The sequence below is a fragment of the Sorex araneus genome, chromosome X (assembly GCF_027595985.1).
Source record: "Sorex araneus isolate mSorAra2 chromosome X, mSorAra2.pri, whole genome shotgun sequence".
NCBI classification, from domain to species: domain Eukaryota; kingdom Metazoa; phylum Chordata; class Mammalia; order Eulipotyphla; family Soricidae; genus Sorex; species Sorex araneus.
In genome coordinates this window covers 292,890,837-292,908,734 of record NC_073313.1, presented here as the reverse complement: position 1 = coordinate 292,908,734, position 17,898 = coordinate 292,890,837, and the positions used below count along the sequence as shown (strand labels likewise).

The 17,898-nt window shown below is 46.1% G+C and overlaps 1 protein-coding gene across 1 annotated transcript in view; it reads left to right on the top strand.

The window, feature by feature from the left end:
- Window positions 1-6,284, top strand: part of SLC4A5 (solute carrier family 4 member 5) — a 97,620-nt gene extending 91,336 nt beyond the window's left edge. The window contains exons 25-27 of the mRNA XM_055120930.1: window positions 1,727-1,811; window positions 2,785-2,852; window positions 4,299-6,284. Of these exons, the coding sequence (XP_054976905.1) occupies window positions 1,727-1,811; window positions 2,785-2,819 (120 nt within the window). The 3' untranslated portion in view covers window positions 2,820-2,852; window positions 4,299-6,284. The remainder of the gene's footprint in view (window positions 1-1,726; window positions 1,812-2,784; window positions 2,853-4,298) is intronic.
- Window positions 6,285-17,898: the final 11,614 nt, after the last annotated feature.

The window sequence follows — 17,898 nt, the reverse complement described above, 5'->3', positions numbered from 1 at the left end:
GAATCAAGGGCAAGAAGCCAGTGCAGAATTCCCAGTAAATCATAAAACTGTAGACAGGAAAATGGAAGGCAAGAGATGCTTCCAAATGGACACCCAACTAGACGTTCAGGGGAAGACTCAGGACACGTCTCAACTTGGCATTGGAACTTTTAGAAACCAATCCTATCCTGAGCAGCCTGTGCTGATGCCACATCCAATCCGGTCCTCCCAGCCTCGCCCTGCACCCATCCCCAACTGTTCTTCTAGTCTTCATGTCCATGTCCATCATTGCTGACATTAATGTATTTTAGTGTATAGCGTATTTCACTGCATTATCATTGCCACCCTTTCTTCATTGCACCCTCTTTTAAAGCAATTATGGCACCAAAAAATTTTACATAATGGTCACACCCAACTGAAAAAATTATTATTTTTATTATTGTGCTATAATTAATACTGAATGTTATATTGACATAATTTATAAATCAATACATTTATAAAGCATGAATTTTATGCATATGTGAAAATAATCCAAATAAGTTTTGTTAACATACATTAGCACATAGTTTTACATTTTCCCATGAGATCCTTTAAGATACACTCTCAGAATATCTCAAATATATAGTATAATAATGTTAACTAAAGTTACCATGTGGCGTATTACATCTCCAAGATTGATTTTTCATAGCATGGAGAGTTTGCTCCTGATGCAGAGCTTGGTGAATAAGGACAGAGGGCTGGTCATAAGTTTAATATATCTTATTTTTTTAATTGAAGTATAATTCACATGAGACCAATCATTTTGAGCACCTCGTGGGGTGCTTTGGCCACACTCAGCTTTGCTCAGTCAGGGCTTATTCCTGGGTCTGTGCCTAGAGATCACTCCTGGCAGTACTTGGGGAACTGTTATGTGGTGCCAGGGATCCAACCAGGGCCCACTGCATACAAAACAACCACCTTAGCCTCTGTGCTATCTCTCCAACCCTCATTTTAACCATTTCAGTGTGTTTTAAGGGGTTTAATTCAGTGGCCTTTAATACATTTGCAATATCATGCACTTTTTTACAAAACATCCAGCATAAAATCAATGATGATTATGCAGGAAAATGCCCTAAATCATCTTCCAATGGTCAACTGAACACACCCCAGCCTGATCATTGTCCTCTGTCAGGGAACAAAGAAGCCCTGAATCTACTTGCATGTTTTTCATAAGTGATTTAGAAGATTTGTAGAGGTCAGCTCTGAGAACAAAGAATATGAGACTCTAAATTAAGACTAATGAGAAATGATCTATTCTGTTATTGATTTATTTGATAAATATTTGAGTGGCTACCAAATATTTCTTGAATGCCATGCATGGAACTGTTGAAGCTTGAGGGAAAGCACCTCTGATTACAGTAAGTGAGGAAATGGGATTTAATTTAAACAAATTAAGTTTATATGTCCTTTCTAAGTGTGTGAGGCTTGCAGCGGGTGACTGGTTATCGTGAAGGTTAAAACTTTTCTGAGAAACGTTCTGGAATAGGACTGCCCTGGCTGGGACAGTAGGCTCACTACAATTTGCTCTCTGCAGGTTCAGGATTTGCTGCCCTCCCCTGCTCCCCCACCCCCACCACAAGCATTCATTCAGGATGTGGAGATGATGGTGGTTTGCACACTCTGAACTCACGAATGTTTCATATTGACAGGAAAGCCAGAGTTGCCATATTGGTGGTGTTTATCAGCTTTTCCCCTTGTTTCTCTCCAGCCCCAGTTCCCTCCTCCCTCAGTTATAAAGATTCCCATGGAAAGTGTCCCATCAGACCCCAAAAACGGTATCCACTGCATTACCAGTAAGTAAAAGGATGACATTTCTTCCTTCCTGCTAATCCTCCTCCTTTCTCCAGGAATTTCTGACTTTAACCCAGGGGCCTCTAGCGACTCCCCTAGAGGATTCCTGCACTGGGAAGAGTTCCTGACAAGTGGCCGTGAGGTTTGCAACTCCAGATGGAAATGCCAAGCCAGCCCTGGCAGACTCAGTGATCAAGCTTGCTTTAGTTCAGGCGGAGCTCCTGGCTTCTCCCCTTGTCTCTGGCGCCCCCTGCTGGAGCTTTCTTGTGCTACTTCCACTCAGGTTGATCCAGAAAGCTCCCATGTTTCTCAGTGGTTGTTGAAATGATTGAGAGCCCAAATCTAAGCTGAGTTGTTTCCTTTAGAGAACTTGGTACCCTTGCAATTAGATTATGAGTAAATCAGAAGCCCCTTCAACCACCGAAAGCATGGAGTTGATGAAAGTAGATCCGTGCCATGCCTGGGTGGGACCAGGCACTGTTCAGGGAGCCCCGTGGGTTCTGATGCCCCCTTGCCCCTACCACCTCAGCTCCTTATTTGCGGATAGTCCTGTCTTCAGGACAACATAGGCTTCCTGGGGACAGTCTGGTAGAGCCCAGCCCCAGCCTTCCCAATAGAAGACTTCCCACTTTCTTCAAGTCTTACATTAGGCATCTCACCAGGCACAGCCAGATCTCCCAAAGGGGGCCTGTCACAATTTCCATTCTAGGAACATCACCCCCTTTTCTTTTATTTTTATACTCTTTCTCCCTTCCCATTTGTATCCTTCCATCATCCTTGCCCCTGGTTCCCTGGATACCCCTTCTCTCCCACCCACTTAACTTGGCTCGGAGCCCTCTGGGTACTGGAAGCCACACAGCCCTGCACTTCCTCTTGGGAAGTTCTGACTGGAGAAGAAATGAGCAAGGGGAGTTCTGGAGAAAGAGGATAATCTCAAACCTCCTCTGTGCCTGATATTTTGTATTTTTATGCTAGGACAAAGATCTTCAAGTTGGAGTTACTCGCTCTGACTCTTCCTTCAGTGACTCAGAACTCAATCGAAGGTAATGGCCCACAGGTGTACTCCCAGGGTACATGATAAGACACTGTTCAATAGTGGGAAGGTTGAAGGGCTGGGACCTCCCAGGTCAGCCAGTGTCTCGGTGAAAGCCCTTCTCCGGTCCACCATGGGAGACAATGGGAGACAGTCCTGATTATTTGATACTGGATCACCACTCTGACCTTCTTGGATTGATGACACATAGCTTTTCAACTTTAGAAAAGAAGATGGTGGGGCTGGAGTGATAGTACAGAGGGTAGGGTGCTTGCCTTACACAAGGCTGACCCAGGTTCGATCCCTGGCACCCCATATGGTCCTCCAAGCCCACCAGGAGTGGTCCCTGAGTCCAGAGCCAGGAGTAAGCCCTGAGCATTGATAGGTGTGGACCAACCCACACCCCAAAGAAGATGGTAAGGAATACTAGATAGAATGGATAAAAAAATGGAAAAAAATCATTTCAAGCAGAATTCAAGTATTATTATTGATGAACTGTGAGATTCAAGACATCATGGTCTCTAATACATGGGCATAGAACAACAGCATGTTCTATCCATACCCCCAAAAAAGGCTGACAAGGACAGTAGAGACAGAGCCAGGAAGATGGCCCCTTGGTGGCAACCTGCCTCATGAGCTGAGGAGAAGGCAGCTGGGAGAGAGAGAAGGGATCACTGAGACAATGATGGTTGGAGGGATAGTTCCGGATGGGAGATGTGTGCTGAAAGTAGATAAAAAGGACCAAATGTGAAGGCCTCTCAGCATCTGTATTGCAAACCATAATGCCCCAAAGTAGAGAGTATGGGGGAAATTGTCTGACATAGAGGCAGGGGCGAGGGGTGGGATATGGGAGGGATACTGGGGACATTGGTGGTGGAAAATGTGCACTGGTGGAGGGATGGGTGTTCGATCATTGTATGATTGAAACTCAAATATGAAAGCTTTGTAACTATCTCACGGTGATTCAATTAAAAAAAAGAAAGAAAAGAAAAGGGCTGAAAGGCTATGGAGGGAAACTAACAAATATCAAAAATGAAGTGTAGGGAAGAGTAGTTGGGAGAGGTCTGGAGTTTCTGGGTGGCCCCAGGCCAGCACTGTGGCTCCCAGGGATCTCAACAAGGAGTCACCCATGAAAAGGTGGGTCTGCCTGGCTGAAAACAAGGGGAACCCAAAAAATGGACAAGAGGGGGCCTGGGAATGGGACTCAGTGGCAGAGCGCCTGGCTCTCACACACTGAAGTCCTGGGTTCTAAGTTTGTGATCCCCATGGCAGCAGTGTGAAGAATGGGTTGAAACAAAGCAAAATTCGCGAAATGACCAACAGCCAAAGACAAGCGGACAGGCTACTGCGAGTCCCCGGGACGAGTCTGTGGGCAAAGCCAGGCCTTTTTCTTGTCAGGGTTGGCAGGGAAAACCACCAACGCGACGTCAATCATTCTTCCCCTTTTCTCATTCAGCATCACTGTGCACTTCAAATTTTCCTGTCCGGCTTCACGTGCTTTCGACTACCCGCAGAGCCCAGGGTGCCTGGTGCCACAGGTGAAGATAGAGATGGAACCCGACTGGGGCTGCGCAGACCCTGGCAGATACGGAAGGGAAGTGGGTGGCGAGACCGCCCTCTAGAGGACGTGGCCGCCCCCCTCAGGCTTGGAGTGAGTGTGCGGCTCAGTCTCCACGCGAGCGTCCAGCCAGACCCTCCCCTCCGGATTTGCTTCCTCACTGGTGGAACAGAGTCATTCCACCCGGCAGAAAACCGGACCCGACAATGAAAAGTACTGCTTCAGCGCAAAACTCTCCCCCTTCCTTTGTAGTGGCAAAAACATTAAAGTGAACTATTACACCTTAACTAAAATTTAGTCCATCATCAGAGACAAAAACCTTTCTTCTGAAGCGAAAGAAAACAACAACAAACAATCATGCGTCTCCAAACCAGAGCAAAGAAACAATAGTCTGTCGAGAGAGTCCAGATTCCGCCCCACCTCCCACAGAGTTAGATTTTACAGTACCTAGATGGTCTTGAAATAATATGAAAACATTCATATTATTTATGTAATAACATTATTTATGTAATAACATTTATATAATAACTTTAATAACAGGGTGGAGAGCTTGTTTTGCAATTTCATGGATTAAGGAGTTCTATAGAGTTCCTCTTTCCTCCCTCCATCTCTTAGCTGTATAAGGGTTAGATGAGGAGTTTGAATCAGCTGTGGGACAGGCCTTACTCCAGCTCAGAAGTGTGCCTGGGGCTTTCCCAGGTTGAAAGGCATTTCCCATAGTCTTTTAATGCGTGGGAAATTAAAAACATATAAAATGGTTATTGTTAAAGAAAAATTTTAGGTCACCTAGGAAATCAACAAAATGAATCTTTCATGTCACCCTCTTTTAAATGCCCAGAATTGAATTTCTTGGTGTCTTTGGGTAGTCCTTCCTGCAGGATTTAGTGGCCTGATTTCCAGAGTCAAGTTCCCATTCAGACAAATGTGGCATGATAGGCAGATCTGCCATCACAGTTTGGAATATCACAACTTCGCGGTGTTAGAGTAGTACATAAAGGAGTGACTGGAAGCAAATTGGGTAAATCCCCTGAAGAGTGAAGCAACCCTTCCCTCAAGGAAGCTGAGACGAGTTTTTTTAACTCCCCATCCACATTTGACAAACACCCGCCAGGCTGATTTAACACCCACCGTGTGCCTAATGGCCACGATACATCTGACAGTCAACTTCCCCAGAACAACCATGGGTCTGCGTCTTGCGTTTGCACTTTGGTCCAAGCTCATTTACTCAAGATGACTAAAGCAGGTGCTTTTTATTTGTTTATATGTTTTAAGGACAAATATTACTCTAGATCATTAGCACCTTGAATATGGGGACAGTTCATTGCTTGCATTGTCCCCAGAGCCAACACAGTGCCTGGGCCCTAGAAAGTTCTCTGTATTTGTTAAATGAAATCTCAGAGCCTTTTTCCAGGAGATACTGCCATGAGATAAGGCTCTAAGCCTCTACCATTTCTACTGATTGCAGCAGAATTACTTACCTGTTCACTTATTCAGATCAATTCCCTGAATTGAAGTTTGAAGCCTTTATCTTCGTCTGCAGCAATCCCGGGAGAGCTAGTAATGTACCTTCACATTTCAGTTTGAGAACCTGGCTGATTTCCAGTAGCACTTTGTCCAAATTAAATTGTAGAAAATGTTCTGGATTCGAGAGTAAATATGCTTGATTAATCAAACAAGCTGGAAAACTACCATGTTAATTTTGTTGTTGTTGTAAATTGATCATTGTAATTTTCACCTTGGATGTCATTTATATTTTGTATATACATGGACATTTTAATTTCAGTAGCTTTAAACAGGTTGACATATTATTATTTCCCTATGCATTAGGTCAGTACTTTTTCCACTTGTAACTACAATTCAATAAAACTTAATTCTGTCTGCTCATTTGGTTCTATATTTAATAATTTATGTAAGTCAGCAGGCCTGGCTTATAAACATCAGCTATACCTCTCATAGTACACACACATCTCCTGAAAACTATCTTTTATTGCCAAAAAAAGTCCAAAGAAAGTATAAAATCAACTGGCAGAGAAACAAAGACATAGATTATTTTTTTTATTTTAAAATTTTATTTATTTATTTATTTATTTTTAGTTTATTTTTAATTAGAGAGTCATCGTGAGGGTACAGTTACAGATCCATACATCTTTGTGCTCATGCTTCCCCCATACAAAGTTCAATAACCCATCCCTTCACCAGTGCCCATTCTTCACCACCCGTAAACCCAACATCCCTCCCCCCCTCCCCAGTCCCGTTGTTAAAGAGACTTTCCTTGCTCCACTTCACATCTCTTGCTCCGTCTCCCCCCACCCCACCCTGCCACTATGGCAGGGAATTCCCTTTTGTTCTCTCTCTCTGATTAGGTGTTGTGGTTTGCAATAGAGGTGTTGAGTGGCCATTGTGTTCAGTCTCTAGTCTGTATTCCGCCTGCCTCTCCCTTCCCCCACATGCCCTCCAACCACATTTTACTTGGTGGTCCCTTCCCTGAGTTACCCAGAATGAGAGACCAGCCTCCAAGCCATGGAAACAATCTCCTGGTACTTATTTCTACTATTCTTGGGCGTTAGTCTTATAGTCTATTATTCTATATTCCACAGATGAGTGCAATCTTTCTGTGTCTGTCTCTCTCTTTCTGACTCATTTCACTTAGCATGATACTTTCCATGTTGATCCACTTATATGCAAACGTCATGACCTCATTTTTTCTAACAGCTGCATAGTATTCCATTGTATAGATGTACCAGAGTTTCTTCAACCAGTCATCTGTTCTAGGGCACTCGGGTTTTTTCCAGATTCTGGCTATTGTAAACAGTGCTGCGGTGAACATATAAGTGCATATGTCACTTCGACTATACTTTTTGGCTTTTCTGGGATATATTCCCAGCAGTGGTATTGCTGGGTCAAATGGGAGCTCAACCTCTAGTTTTTTGAGAATCGTCCATACTGTTTTCCAAAAGGGCTGAACTAGCCGGCATTCCCACCAGCAGTGTAGAAGGGTCCCTTTCTCCCCACATCCTCTCCAACAGCGGTTGCTTTTGTTCTTTTGGATATGTGCTAGTCTCTGTGGTGTGAGGTGGTATCTCATGGTTGTTTTGATCTGCATCTCTCTGACGACTAGTGATGTAGAGCACTTTTTCATGTGCCTTTTGGCCATTCGTATCTCTTCCTTGGTAAAGTTTCTGTTCATTTCTTCGCCCCATTTTTTGATGGGGTTGGATGTTTTCTTCTTGTAGAGTTCAACCAGTGCTTTATATACCATTGATATCAACCCCTTATCTGATGGGTATTGTGTAAATATCCTTTCCCATTCTGTAGATAGTCTTTGTATTCTGGTCACTGTATCTTTTGCGGTGCAGAAGCTTTTTAGTTTAATGTAGTCCCATTTGTTGATCTCTGTTTTTACTAGATTGCTTAGTTCCGTGTCATCTTTGAAGATACCTTTATCTTCAATATCCTGGAGGGTTTTGCCGACCTTGTCTTCAATGTACCTTATGGTTTGTGGTCTGATGTTGAGGACAAAGACATAGATTAAATCCCACTTGTTCCTTCCCTTTCTGCCTCAAGCTGCCTAGAGTAGGAGCTGTTTCTGCCTCCATGAGCCAAAACATCCACCCCTGCATTGAGAATATGCAGGAACCTATACTAGGCTCAGACTGTGCACAGCCAGCATCTCCCAATCTGCCACAGCAAAGGAATGACTTAAACACCCCTTAAAGGTAAATGCCTTGCATGTGGCTGATCTGGGTTTGATCCCCAGCATTGCGTGGTTCCTTGAGAATTGCAACGTCTCATCCTTGGGCCCACAGGTGCAGCTGGCTGAGAATCATTAAGAGAGACTCCAAGTCTCCTAAGCGTCGATCGCTTGGGGAGGTCAAGTTCAACAACACTACAAAAAGTATGATATATAATTTATAGATCTTATATTCATGGTAAGGAAATAAGAAAAAATAGTTGCTTTCAAATAAATATAAGGGCGGTGGAGAGATAGTAGAGGGGTTAAGTCCTTGCATCTGGCTAACCTGGATTCAATCCCTGGCGCCATGCATGATCCTGCAAGCACCTCCCAGGCTCACTCCTGAGGCAGTCAGGAACAGCCCCTGAATACCACTGGGAGTGGCCCCCAAACTGAAAATGAAAATAAAATCAGTTTGAAAATTGCAAGGGATGGAGAGATAGCACAACAGGCTGAGCACATGCTGTGTGTATGGGAGATCCAGGTTCCATCCCCGACACTGTATGGTCCTAGAGCCAAACCCAGCAACCAACACAGAGCCAGTGCAGCTGGGTGTGGTGCCAGGATCAAAAAAAGAAAAGAAAAGTAAAGAAAAGTCAACCCAATATCCTTAGGACTGAGAGATATCTCAATAGGCTGAGCACAGATTTTGTATTCAGAAGGCCCTACTTCGATTCCTGACACCATATGGTTCCCCAAGTCCCTCTGAGAGTGACTCTCCTGAACTCAGAGCTGGGAGTGGCTTCTGAGCACTGATGGATATGGCACACAAAGCGAAATAAACCCATATACACAAACAAAACTATTCACGATGAAGGAGAGAACATTCATTTCAGTCCTCACTTATAACTGTAGCTGGCCATGCAATCAAAGGTTGAGTTTAAAACTTATCCTTCACCTTGGCAGGGTTAGTTCTCCCTGATCCTTTCTTTCCTTCACAATACCACAGACCACTCTGCACCAAGTCCTTGCTCGAAGTTTCTATTCTTTCTTCTCTCTGTGGTGTGCTTTCGCTGTCAGTCATCACTCGGGCAGAGGTGATGAAGGAAGACAGCCCTTCCCAGCTGGGTCGAAGGGGTCACAGCAACAAAACAAACAGACCCATCTGCTGCTGATACCAACTGCTTCTCTGAGCACAGTGCATAGATGATAACCGAGTCTCTGTTACTTCTTCCTGTCTCATCAAAGACCCCTTTATATTTTTCTCACTTGGAGAAAATGATGAGAGAATAAATGTCCATGTGTGGGTTTCCAGAATCCTTATTTGGGGAGCAATGGCCTTATTTTTCCTTGGTGGGATTACCCATATGAAATTGGACTCTAGAAGTTGAAGGTATATATAAAGAATGAGTGTGGCCACAGGGTACAAGGGTACCAGGCATGGGAAACTGGCCATTAGGGCAGAGATGAAAATTCTAGTGCTCTTGTTCTAGGATGAAATTCTGGAGTTTGCCATTTGTATTGGTATTTGTATGGGGTGGGACCACTTGCCATTGATATTTGTATAAAATGGGACCCCTAAAACTGTAGAGGGTCAGCCTGAGTAAACTAAGTTCCTATCCTTGGTGAAAGGGAAAGTGAGCAAAGACTTTGAGGTTCTGAGAGTTGAGGCTGATGAAAATGTAGTATTGGGGTGCTAGGAGATGGTACAGCAGTAATGGTGCCCAACCTGGGTTTGAACTGCGTGACCTCCCAAGCATCTCCAGGTGTAATTCTAGAATCTCCTTAAGCACCATCAGACTAACCTGAGTAATTCCTGGCACGGAAGTGTCTGAGTAGCACCACATCCTTGGGCCCTAGCACTGAGCCTACAGCCAAGGCAGCTAAGTACTCCTAGAAATGAATCCTGCTTCTCCTGCCTCTATCCCACCATCTCAATAGGCTGAGATACCTATTGAGCTATTGTGCTATCCCATGGATCACACCTGTGTGCTATCCATGGGATAATTTTGGTTCAAATAACAGAACAGCTGATAATTATGGAATTTTGAATTCATATAAAATGTCCAGAACTAGACCAAACTTCAAGTGTGCTAGAACAGGATTTGGGCTTAGTTTTGCCGGAATTTTCCAAATTCTGAACTTCTCCATGCTCTGAGCTCATTCGCTCTCAGGCTCTCCCTTACCTTGGAACTCTAACTCCCAGTGGTCTTTCCATCCTTTGTTGGGCTTAGACACACATGCCCTGCAGTTCTCTATGCATCAAAGAACCCATATGTGCAGAATGTTCTGTTTGCCTCCACCACAGTTGCAAGAGCTTCCTTGTAACCATTCGCCGAGAGTGGTGGGGTGTTATTGACTGTAATAAGACAACCCAAATCCTGAAGCTGGGACTGAGTCATTCTGACCCAAACCATGTACCACTAGGTAAATGGAGACAAGGTCCCCTAAAGGGAAATGTGGCTGGTGTTAGGATGAGAGAAGAGGATGAGCTGTGGAGTCTGGTACAAGTGGTCCACTAGCAGGTGGCATCTGCACCTTTTCAGAATCAAAGAACTGGGCTGGAGTGATAGCACAGCGGGTAGGGCATTTGCCTTGCATGGGTTCGATTCCCAGCATCCCATATGGTCCCCTGAGCACTGCCAGGAGCAATTCCTGAGTGCAGAGCCAGGAGTAACCTCTGTGCATTGCCGGGTCTGACCCAAAAAGAAAAAAAAAGAATCAAAGAACTGCCAGGAGGAAGGAAGAAAGTGAAAATGACCAAATAAACTGAAGCTGCAGGGATCTATAGAGAGGACAAAGCCAGGTGGGCAGAGAATGAAGAATAGATCAAAGAATGTTAGGAGGACTATTTTTAGAAAAAAATTCTTAAAGTTCTAGCAGTTTGGCTGTGGTGTAAAAACAAAGGTAGAGTTTATTGCCTATCTGAGCCTGTGTTCAGTCATCACCAGCCCTTCTCTTGGGATCAGCAAGAGAAGATATCGAGTAGAAGGAGGGCTAAAGGTACGCTTCTTTACAGAGAAGGTCTGGAATTCCAGATGTTCTGGAATCAAGTGTCCCCACTCTACCAGAAGATTCTCTATATTTTGTGATGCAGATAAAGATGAAATAGCCTTGCAGCTGCTCTGGAGAATGTGGAACGTCCTTAGGGAGTCGAGCTCTCTCACTCAGTTCTCTCCCACTTCTTTGCCTCCTGGATTCCTCCTGATTTCCTTTCTGCTTTCCTTTATTGATCAGTTTTTCCTTCTCTCCATCTCTTATTTCTCTGTATTATTCCTCTAGATCTCCCACCTTTCCCTTTCATTTCCCCTCCTCCTGATCTGTGGTGGCTTCTCCCCCAACTCTTCCCTTTTTTGGTCTGTGTTGTTATGATGTTGTGGTGGTGGTGTGGTGGCATGTGGTAGTGTGGTCATTTGTTGCAGCGACCTCAGGTCCTATAGTGCTCAGGGTTCCCTGGGCCCCCCTGGAAAGCTCAGGACCCCCAAGGTTGCCCTTAGTCACACACTTGACTGCTTACACATTTGGTTGCTGGGCTCTGTGGGGTTTGCACTCTTGGTTGCAGAGTGCAGGGGGTACCTGTGGTAGGCCTTACAATGTCAGTACCAGAGATTGTACTTGATGATGGGAAGTGGTGCTAGGAATTGAGCTTGCAAGTCACGCATGCCAGGAGCACTCTACAATGAGCCACATCACTGAGCCTTTCTCTATCTCTGTCTCATCCTTCCTTCCTTCCTTCCTTCCTTCCTTCCTTCCTTCCTTCCTTCCTTCCTTCCTTCCTTCCTTCCTTCCCTCCTTCCTTCCTTCCTCCCTCTCTCTTTTCTTTTTTCTTTCTTTCTTTTTTTTGGGCAGCGAGAGAGGTCTCCCTAAGTGCTCAGGAGACCTGATGCGTCTCTTGGAGATTCTTGACCAGTTGGGCTGGAGGTTGGCTGGAGGTTGACTGCAGGTTGAGGATGTGGTGAGCTCAGGCCCTAGAGCACTATGGATTCCCCAGACCACCCTGGCAGAACTCAGAGTCTCCAGGATTGTACCTGGCAATGCTTAGGGACCATACGGTGCCAGGAATAAAACCAGAATCAGCTGCATCTAAGCATGTGACTTAACCCTGTTTTATCATTCCAGTGGCCCCCAGTTGTTTTCTCTTTTAAAGCAACTCTAGATTGATTTAAATCATTGAGATTTTTTAATAACCAAAATCAAAATGATTTGAATTAAAGGAGAAAGAATACATGATTTTTTCCACAGTGAGCCATAGTGAGTCTTAATTAGTAGCTCAGGGCAATGACAGAGGCCCCGCCAGTAGTTTTTTTACACCCTGGTTGGAGTCACGGATTTGCAAAAAAAAAAAAAAAAAAAAAAAAGGCTCTCTGGATAGTACTAGAGGATATTGTCAGAAAGCAACCTTCCTTTACCTGATGTGTCTTTATTAATCCTTTCATTTTACTCTAAAAATTTAAAGGCTTTCTGATTTTTAAGCAGTTCTAACTCCACAGCAAACCTAAGAGAAAAGAACATCCCACCCCCCTGCTCCCCTGCTAGCATATCCTAGCAGCCAGAGGGGACAGTTGTCACAGCTGATGGACCCACACGGAGTCATCACCAGTCTCCACAGTTTACACTAGGATTCACTCTTGGTGCTTGAAGCTTTTTCCCCTTCATCAATTTGGGAAGTTCTCAGATGTTATTTATTCGAATGGCTTTTTGTTTTGTTTTTATTTGGGGGCCACACCCACTGGTGCTCAGGGATCACTCACTCCTATTTGCTCAGGAATCACTCCTTGTGGGTCTCAAGGACCACACGGGCTGCAGGAGATTGAATCTGGCTCAGCTGCATGCTTGCTGTACTATCACTTCAGTCCCTATTCTAATATTCTTTTCTGTTCTTTTCTTTCCCTCTTCTCTTTGTATTGTGCACAGTTTGGTATTATTGATGGCGTCTCGCAGATCATATAGGCTCTTTTCGCTTTCCCATGTTGTCTTCTTTTTCTCCTCCTCCGATGATATTATTGCAATAAACCTTATCTGTTCATTGATGAGGTTTGCAAGGATCTTCAAGTTTGCAGAGCCTTTCTTAGAACAACTAAAAAAACTACTACTAAGCCCTCTCTTCTGATATTTTTGTTTCAGCTATTGTAACTTTCAATTTCAGAAATTCCATTTGGAAACACTAGAAACTGGGGGAAATCTCTCTCACCCCAGGCCTGAGTAACTTTTTTAATACTTTGTTTCTGTGAAAAGTTGTCCTTCTGGGAGCCAGACATAGTACAGAGGTTGCCCTGCATACAGCTGACTCCATCCCTGAGCTCAGAAGCAGATGAAGTCCAAAAGTGAAACAAGAAAGAGATTTTAAACTGTCCTTTTGTGCCTGGCTTATTTCCATTAACATAATGTTTATCAATGTTTGTGGCATGTAAATGAAAGTTTTCCTTTTTCTGTATATTTCCTCTTATAAATATTAGACTATGCATTTATACCACATTTCTTTTATTTATTCATGTCTTGATAGCCAGTTGGGTTGAATTCACCTTTTGGCTGTTCTCAGTAATGCTGCCACGAACATTGGCTTACAAGTATCTGTTTGAGTTTCTACTTTCAATGCTTTCAATTATATACCTAGGAGTAGAATTACTGGATCATATGGTAATTCCATGTTTATATTTTTAGAAACTGCTAAACATTTTTCCAGCAGCTTTATACTCTCATGGGTACTGTACTAGTACGGGTTCAAATTTCTCCATATCTTCACCCTTTCCTCCTTTCTTTCAGTTTCTTTCAGTTTCTTCCTTTCTTTCTTTCAGTTTCTTCCTTCCTTCCTTTCTTTCTTTCTTTCTTTCTTTCTTTCTTTCTTTCTTTCTTTCTTTCTTTCTTTCTTTCTTTCTTTCTTTCTTTCTTTCTTTCTTTCTTTCTTTCTCCTTTTTCTTTCCCTCTTTCTTTTTCTCTCTCTCTCTACTCCCCTCCCTCCCTCCCTTTCTTCCTTTCTCCCTCTCTCCCTCCCTCCCTCGCTCCCTCCCTCCCTCTTTCCCTTCCTTCCTTCACTCCTTCCCATACTTGGCAGTGCTCTGGGATCACCCCTGGCAGTGCTCAGGAGACCATATGTGGTGGTAAAGATTGAACTGGGGTCAGCTTCATGCAAGGCAGTTAATTCAACTTCTGAACTTACTTTTCAGCTCACCCCATCTCTCTCTTAAATACTAGCTATCCTTTTGGGAGATGCACGTCTAGTTATTCTTAGGATTATCCTAGGTCTGTGCTCAAGTGCTCAAGGATCACTCCTGACAAGGTTCAGGGGATCATGTGGGATACCAGAGATCAAAACAGGGTCGGCTGTGTGCTAAACGCAAGTGTCTCATTCATTATATGATATCTTCAGCCTTCAGTGATGTTACAGAAACATAAAACATGAGTAAAGAAGCTTGGTGATTGACAAGCCCAACTGCCTATGGATTCAGATGCAATGTTTCTCAATACTGATTTTATTTTTATTTAACCTTTTCCCCTCTTGCACCATAGGTGGTTATGATCATCACTGAGGAGAAAGCTCAGGGCCTCACACTTTCCCTAAACCCTTTCTAAGCTTCTGGGAGCCCTTCCTTAGGGGGAAGATTCTGGGCTGTCAGGAGTGTGAGAAGTGCCTGAGCTCTTGGCCTTGACACCTTCAGCCACTGAGCCATCCTGAACCACAGTCTGTTGCCATGTGTGTGCAGCCATTGGCTATTTTCATTCTTGACTTTCAGTCTTGTATGCAGTAGCATTCTGGTCCTCTGGCGGCTGCCGCCTCTCTGTGCCTTTCTCTAAGCCTGAGGAAACAATCTTTACTCCTTGGGCTGGTTTGTCACGTCAACAGCAGAATGGAGGGAAGCACCTCCACAGCTTCCAACTCTAGAGCCCTAGGAAAGTCACACTGAGCCTTACATCCATCACAAGTAATTAGAACCACGTTGTTGCCTATACTAGGTAACTGTAAAAATGACACTACAGGAAGTGTGTGAAGGGGACTTGGTAGAGTGCCACATAAGTGCTAAGAATATCTGTATTATTTGCCTTTATAAACTAGTGGTCTTGGGCTGGAGAGATAGTATAGGGGGGTGGGATGCTGGCCTTGCCCACAGTCAACCAGGGTTCAATCCCCAACATCCTGTATGTTCTCCTGAGCCCACTAGGAGTGATTCCTGAGTGCAGAGCCAAGAGTAACCCCTGAGCATCGCTGGGTCTGGCCACAAAACAAGAAAGAAAAAAAAGGAAGAAAGGATGGAAGGAAAGAAAAGAAACACTAGTGGCCTTTTCTGCTTCTAATTTCTTCTGTCCCCCTACCCCCACCCCATCAGGGCTGAGCCCTTCCCAGGGGAAGGCATGACTCACTTCCTGACGGCTTCCACCATGAAGCCTGGCTTTACCCTCTGCCCATATGCTCACTTCCTTGGTTTTGGACCCTGGATTTCCTTCTTGAGTTCATTTCAGACCTAGGACAAAGAATTATTTCATATACCCTATGTATTTGTTTTGGCTACAACCGTGATATAGAGGGACTGGGAATGCAACTGGTCTCCTGCATGCAAAGCAAGAGGGCAGCCCGTCCACCTCTCTGTCCAGCGCATCACCAGAACTTGAAGTGAACAGACTCCCTAGTCAGAAGGACTCCAAACGCTAGTACCATGGAGAAGTGGGTGAGGGTTTAGGTGGCGGGGAGTCACCATGCACCGCTAGCCCACGGCCAGGTCTGAGCTTCACTTCTCATCCAGACTGCCTGGCCCCCCGTGGTGTTATAACATAACCACTCAGGATCCAATCTGAGAGCCTTGTCCTGCGCCAGCCCATGTGGATTCAACCAGGAGTCAAAACCCACCAAGAAGAGGGTCCTAAAATCTATCTCATCTCCTGGAGCAGACCCTGGGGTCCCACGATGCCCTCTTTATCCTGCATGAACCCTGGTGAAGCTAGATGGTACCACGTGTCTACATAGCAGAGAGCAAGAACAGAAGAAGGTTAATAATCTTGATTGCAAGGGCCATATGCATCCCTGGGCTGCTGCAGCTCTTCCTGGAGGTAGTTCCACCCCGACCCTGCCCTCAACCCCAGTGGGTGTCATTTGCGCAAGTTTGGGTCCCTTTCCCCAGTCCCCCTCCCCCTATCAAAAAAAAAAAAACCGAGCCTGGGGCGGCTGTGCATCGCAGACCCTGGGTCGTGTGCGCTTGGCTGGTTCTCAGCGGGGGTCTGGGAAGAGGGAGCTCTGCAGGCCAGCAGGATCAGGTTCAGATACCCGGCCTGTTGCTGTAAAGTAAGTGACTCTAGGCAAGTTCCTGAACCTGGCGTCTCAGTTTCATCTACCAGTCATAATAGTTCCTTTGTGCCGCCGCGGTGAGAATTAAACAGATACCAGGTGTGTAAAGAGCCCAGCGCGCAGGAGGCAGGCAAGAAACGGCAGTCGTGACCCGTGGCCTAGGGGGAACACTCAGTCCCCCGGGGGCCGCGTCTCCAGGACCCGGGCAAGTTACCTGATCATTCTGCCAGAAGCAAGCATGAGGACGTGGGGGAGCGCGCCTGTCTGGGCGACACTGCAGGAGCCCTAAAGGCGGGCACCCCGGGCAGGCAGCACCCCAACTCTGGCCTGGCCGGCGGATCTGTCTGTCTCTTTAGCGGTGATCTTTAAACGGCCGGTCAGTGGACTGCTGCCAGTCTACAGATGCAGAAAACCACTCCTCTGCCTTGGTTCTCACTGCCGGTTAGAACCGGGAGGAGGGCAGGATAGATGCGGGTCAGCAAGTATTAAAAGGTTGACTCTCACAGCTGCTTAAACGGATCAGATACTCGAGGCCGAATCCCAACTAGGCAACTGAGGCAGCATCACCTGCAAGATGATATGGGTACTGGCCCATCAGGCCTGGGTGCCCTATTCCGGAGGGTGGCACCTGGGGGAGAGGGTGACTATAAGCATGACAGAATTAGGGTCAGTGGTGGCAGAAACCAGATTTGGGTCTAGGAGTTTTCTGGTGTCCGCTGGAGGCGGGGTGGGGCTCCCCAATCTGATGTTTGTTTTCTATTGTTTTTCCCGTTTGAGCCTGGCAGGGACGGGCTGCCAGCCGTCAGTGGAAACCCTCGTGTGTTTGTGGGGCATTTCAAGATCCCGAAACTTGGGGGCAACTAGGGGCGCCTGTTGGGCCCTCTTGGCGGTGTGATGGAAACTCTCCGCTTGCAGAGCGCGAATCCGCATCTGCTTGGCGGGTGAGAGGCGCTACTACGGAAACGGTGGGGGAAAGAGCGGAAAAACTCACCTAGTCGGTTCTTCGCATTCCGATCCCAGCCGCGCTACCCAGGAGAAATCATTTCCCATTTCCAGCGGCCAGGGACCCGCAGAGATTCAGAAAGTGACTCCCAGGAGGTGTTGCGCCGGTCCTTGACCCGACAGCCCATCCCGAGGCTTCAGGCTCAGGCTTGGAGCCACCGACGGCCTGGGGCAGCAGCCCCGGGAGGCCCCGCGCATCCGGCAAACTAGGCGCGGACCTGGGTCTGGCGGCGAGAAGAGGGGACGCTGCTCCCTCTTCAGCGCCCCGCGACTCCGCGCGTGGCCGTCCCTGGGCGTGCGCTGGCTCCAGCCGCACTTACGCCTGTCTGGTACTTAAACCAGCCACTGCAGGCTCCTTTCCATCACACCGCGCAGCCGGCGGCCTTTCCACCTATCCTGCGCACGCTCTCTTCTGCTTTTCCCCACACCCTGGCGCCTCCGGCCGCGTCCCCCGCTGCAGCGATTCCCAGGGAATGGAGGCGGAAGAAGGAAGGAAGGGGCTAGCCTCAAGTTGAGTCCTTCCTCTGCCCTCCACTACCTGCCCCTCC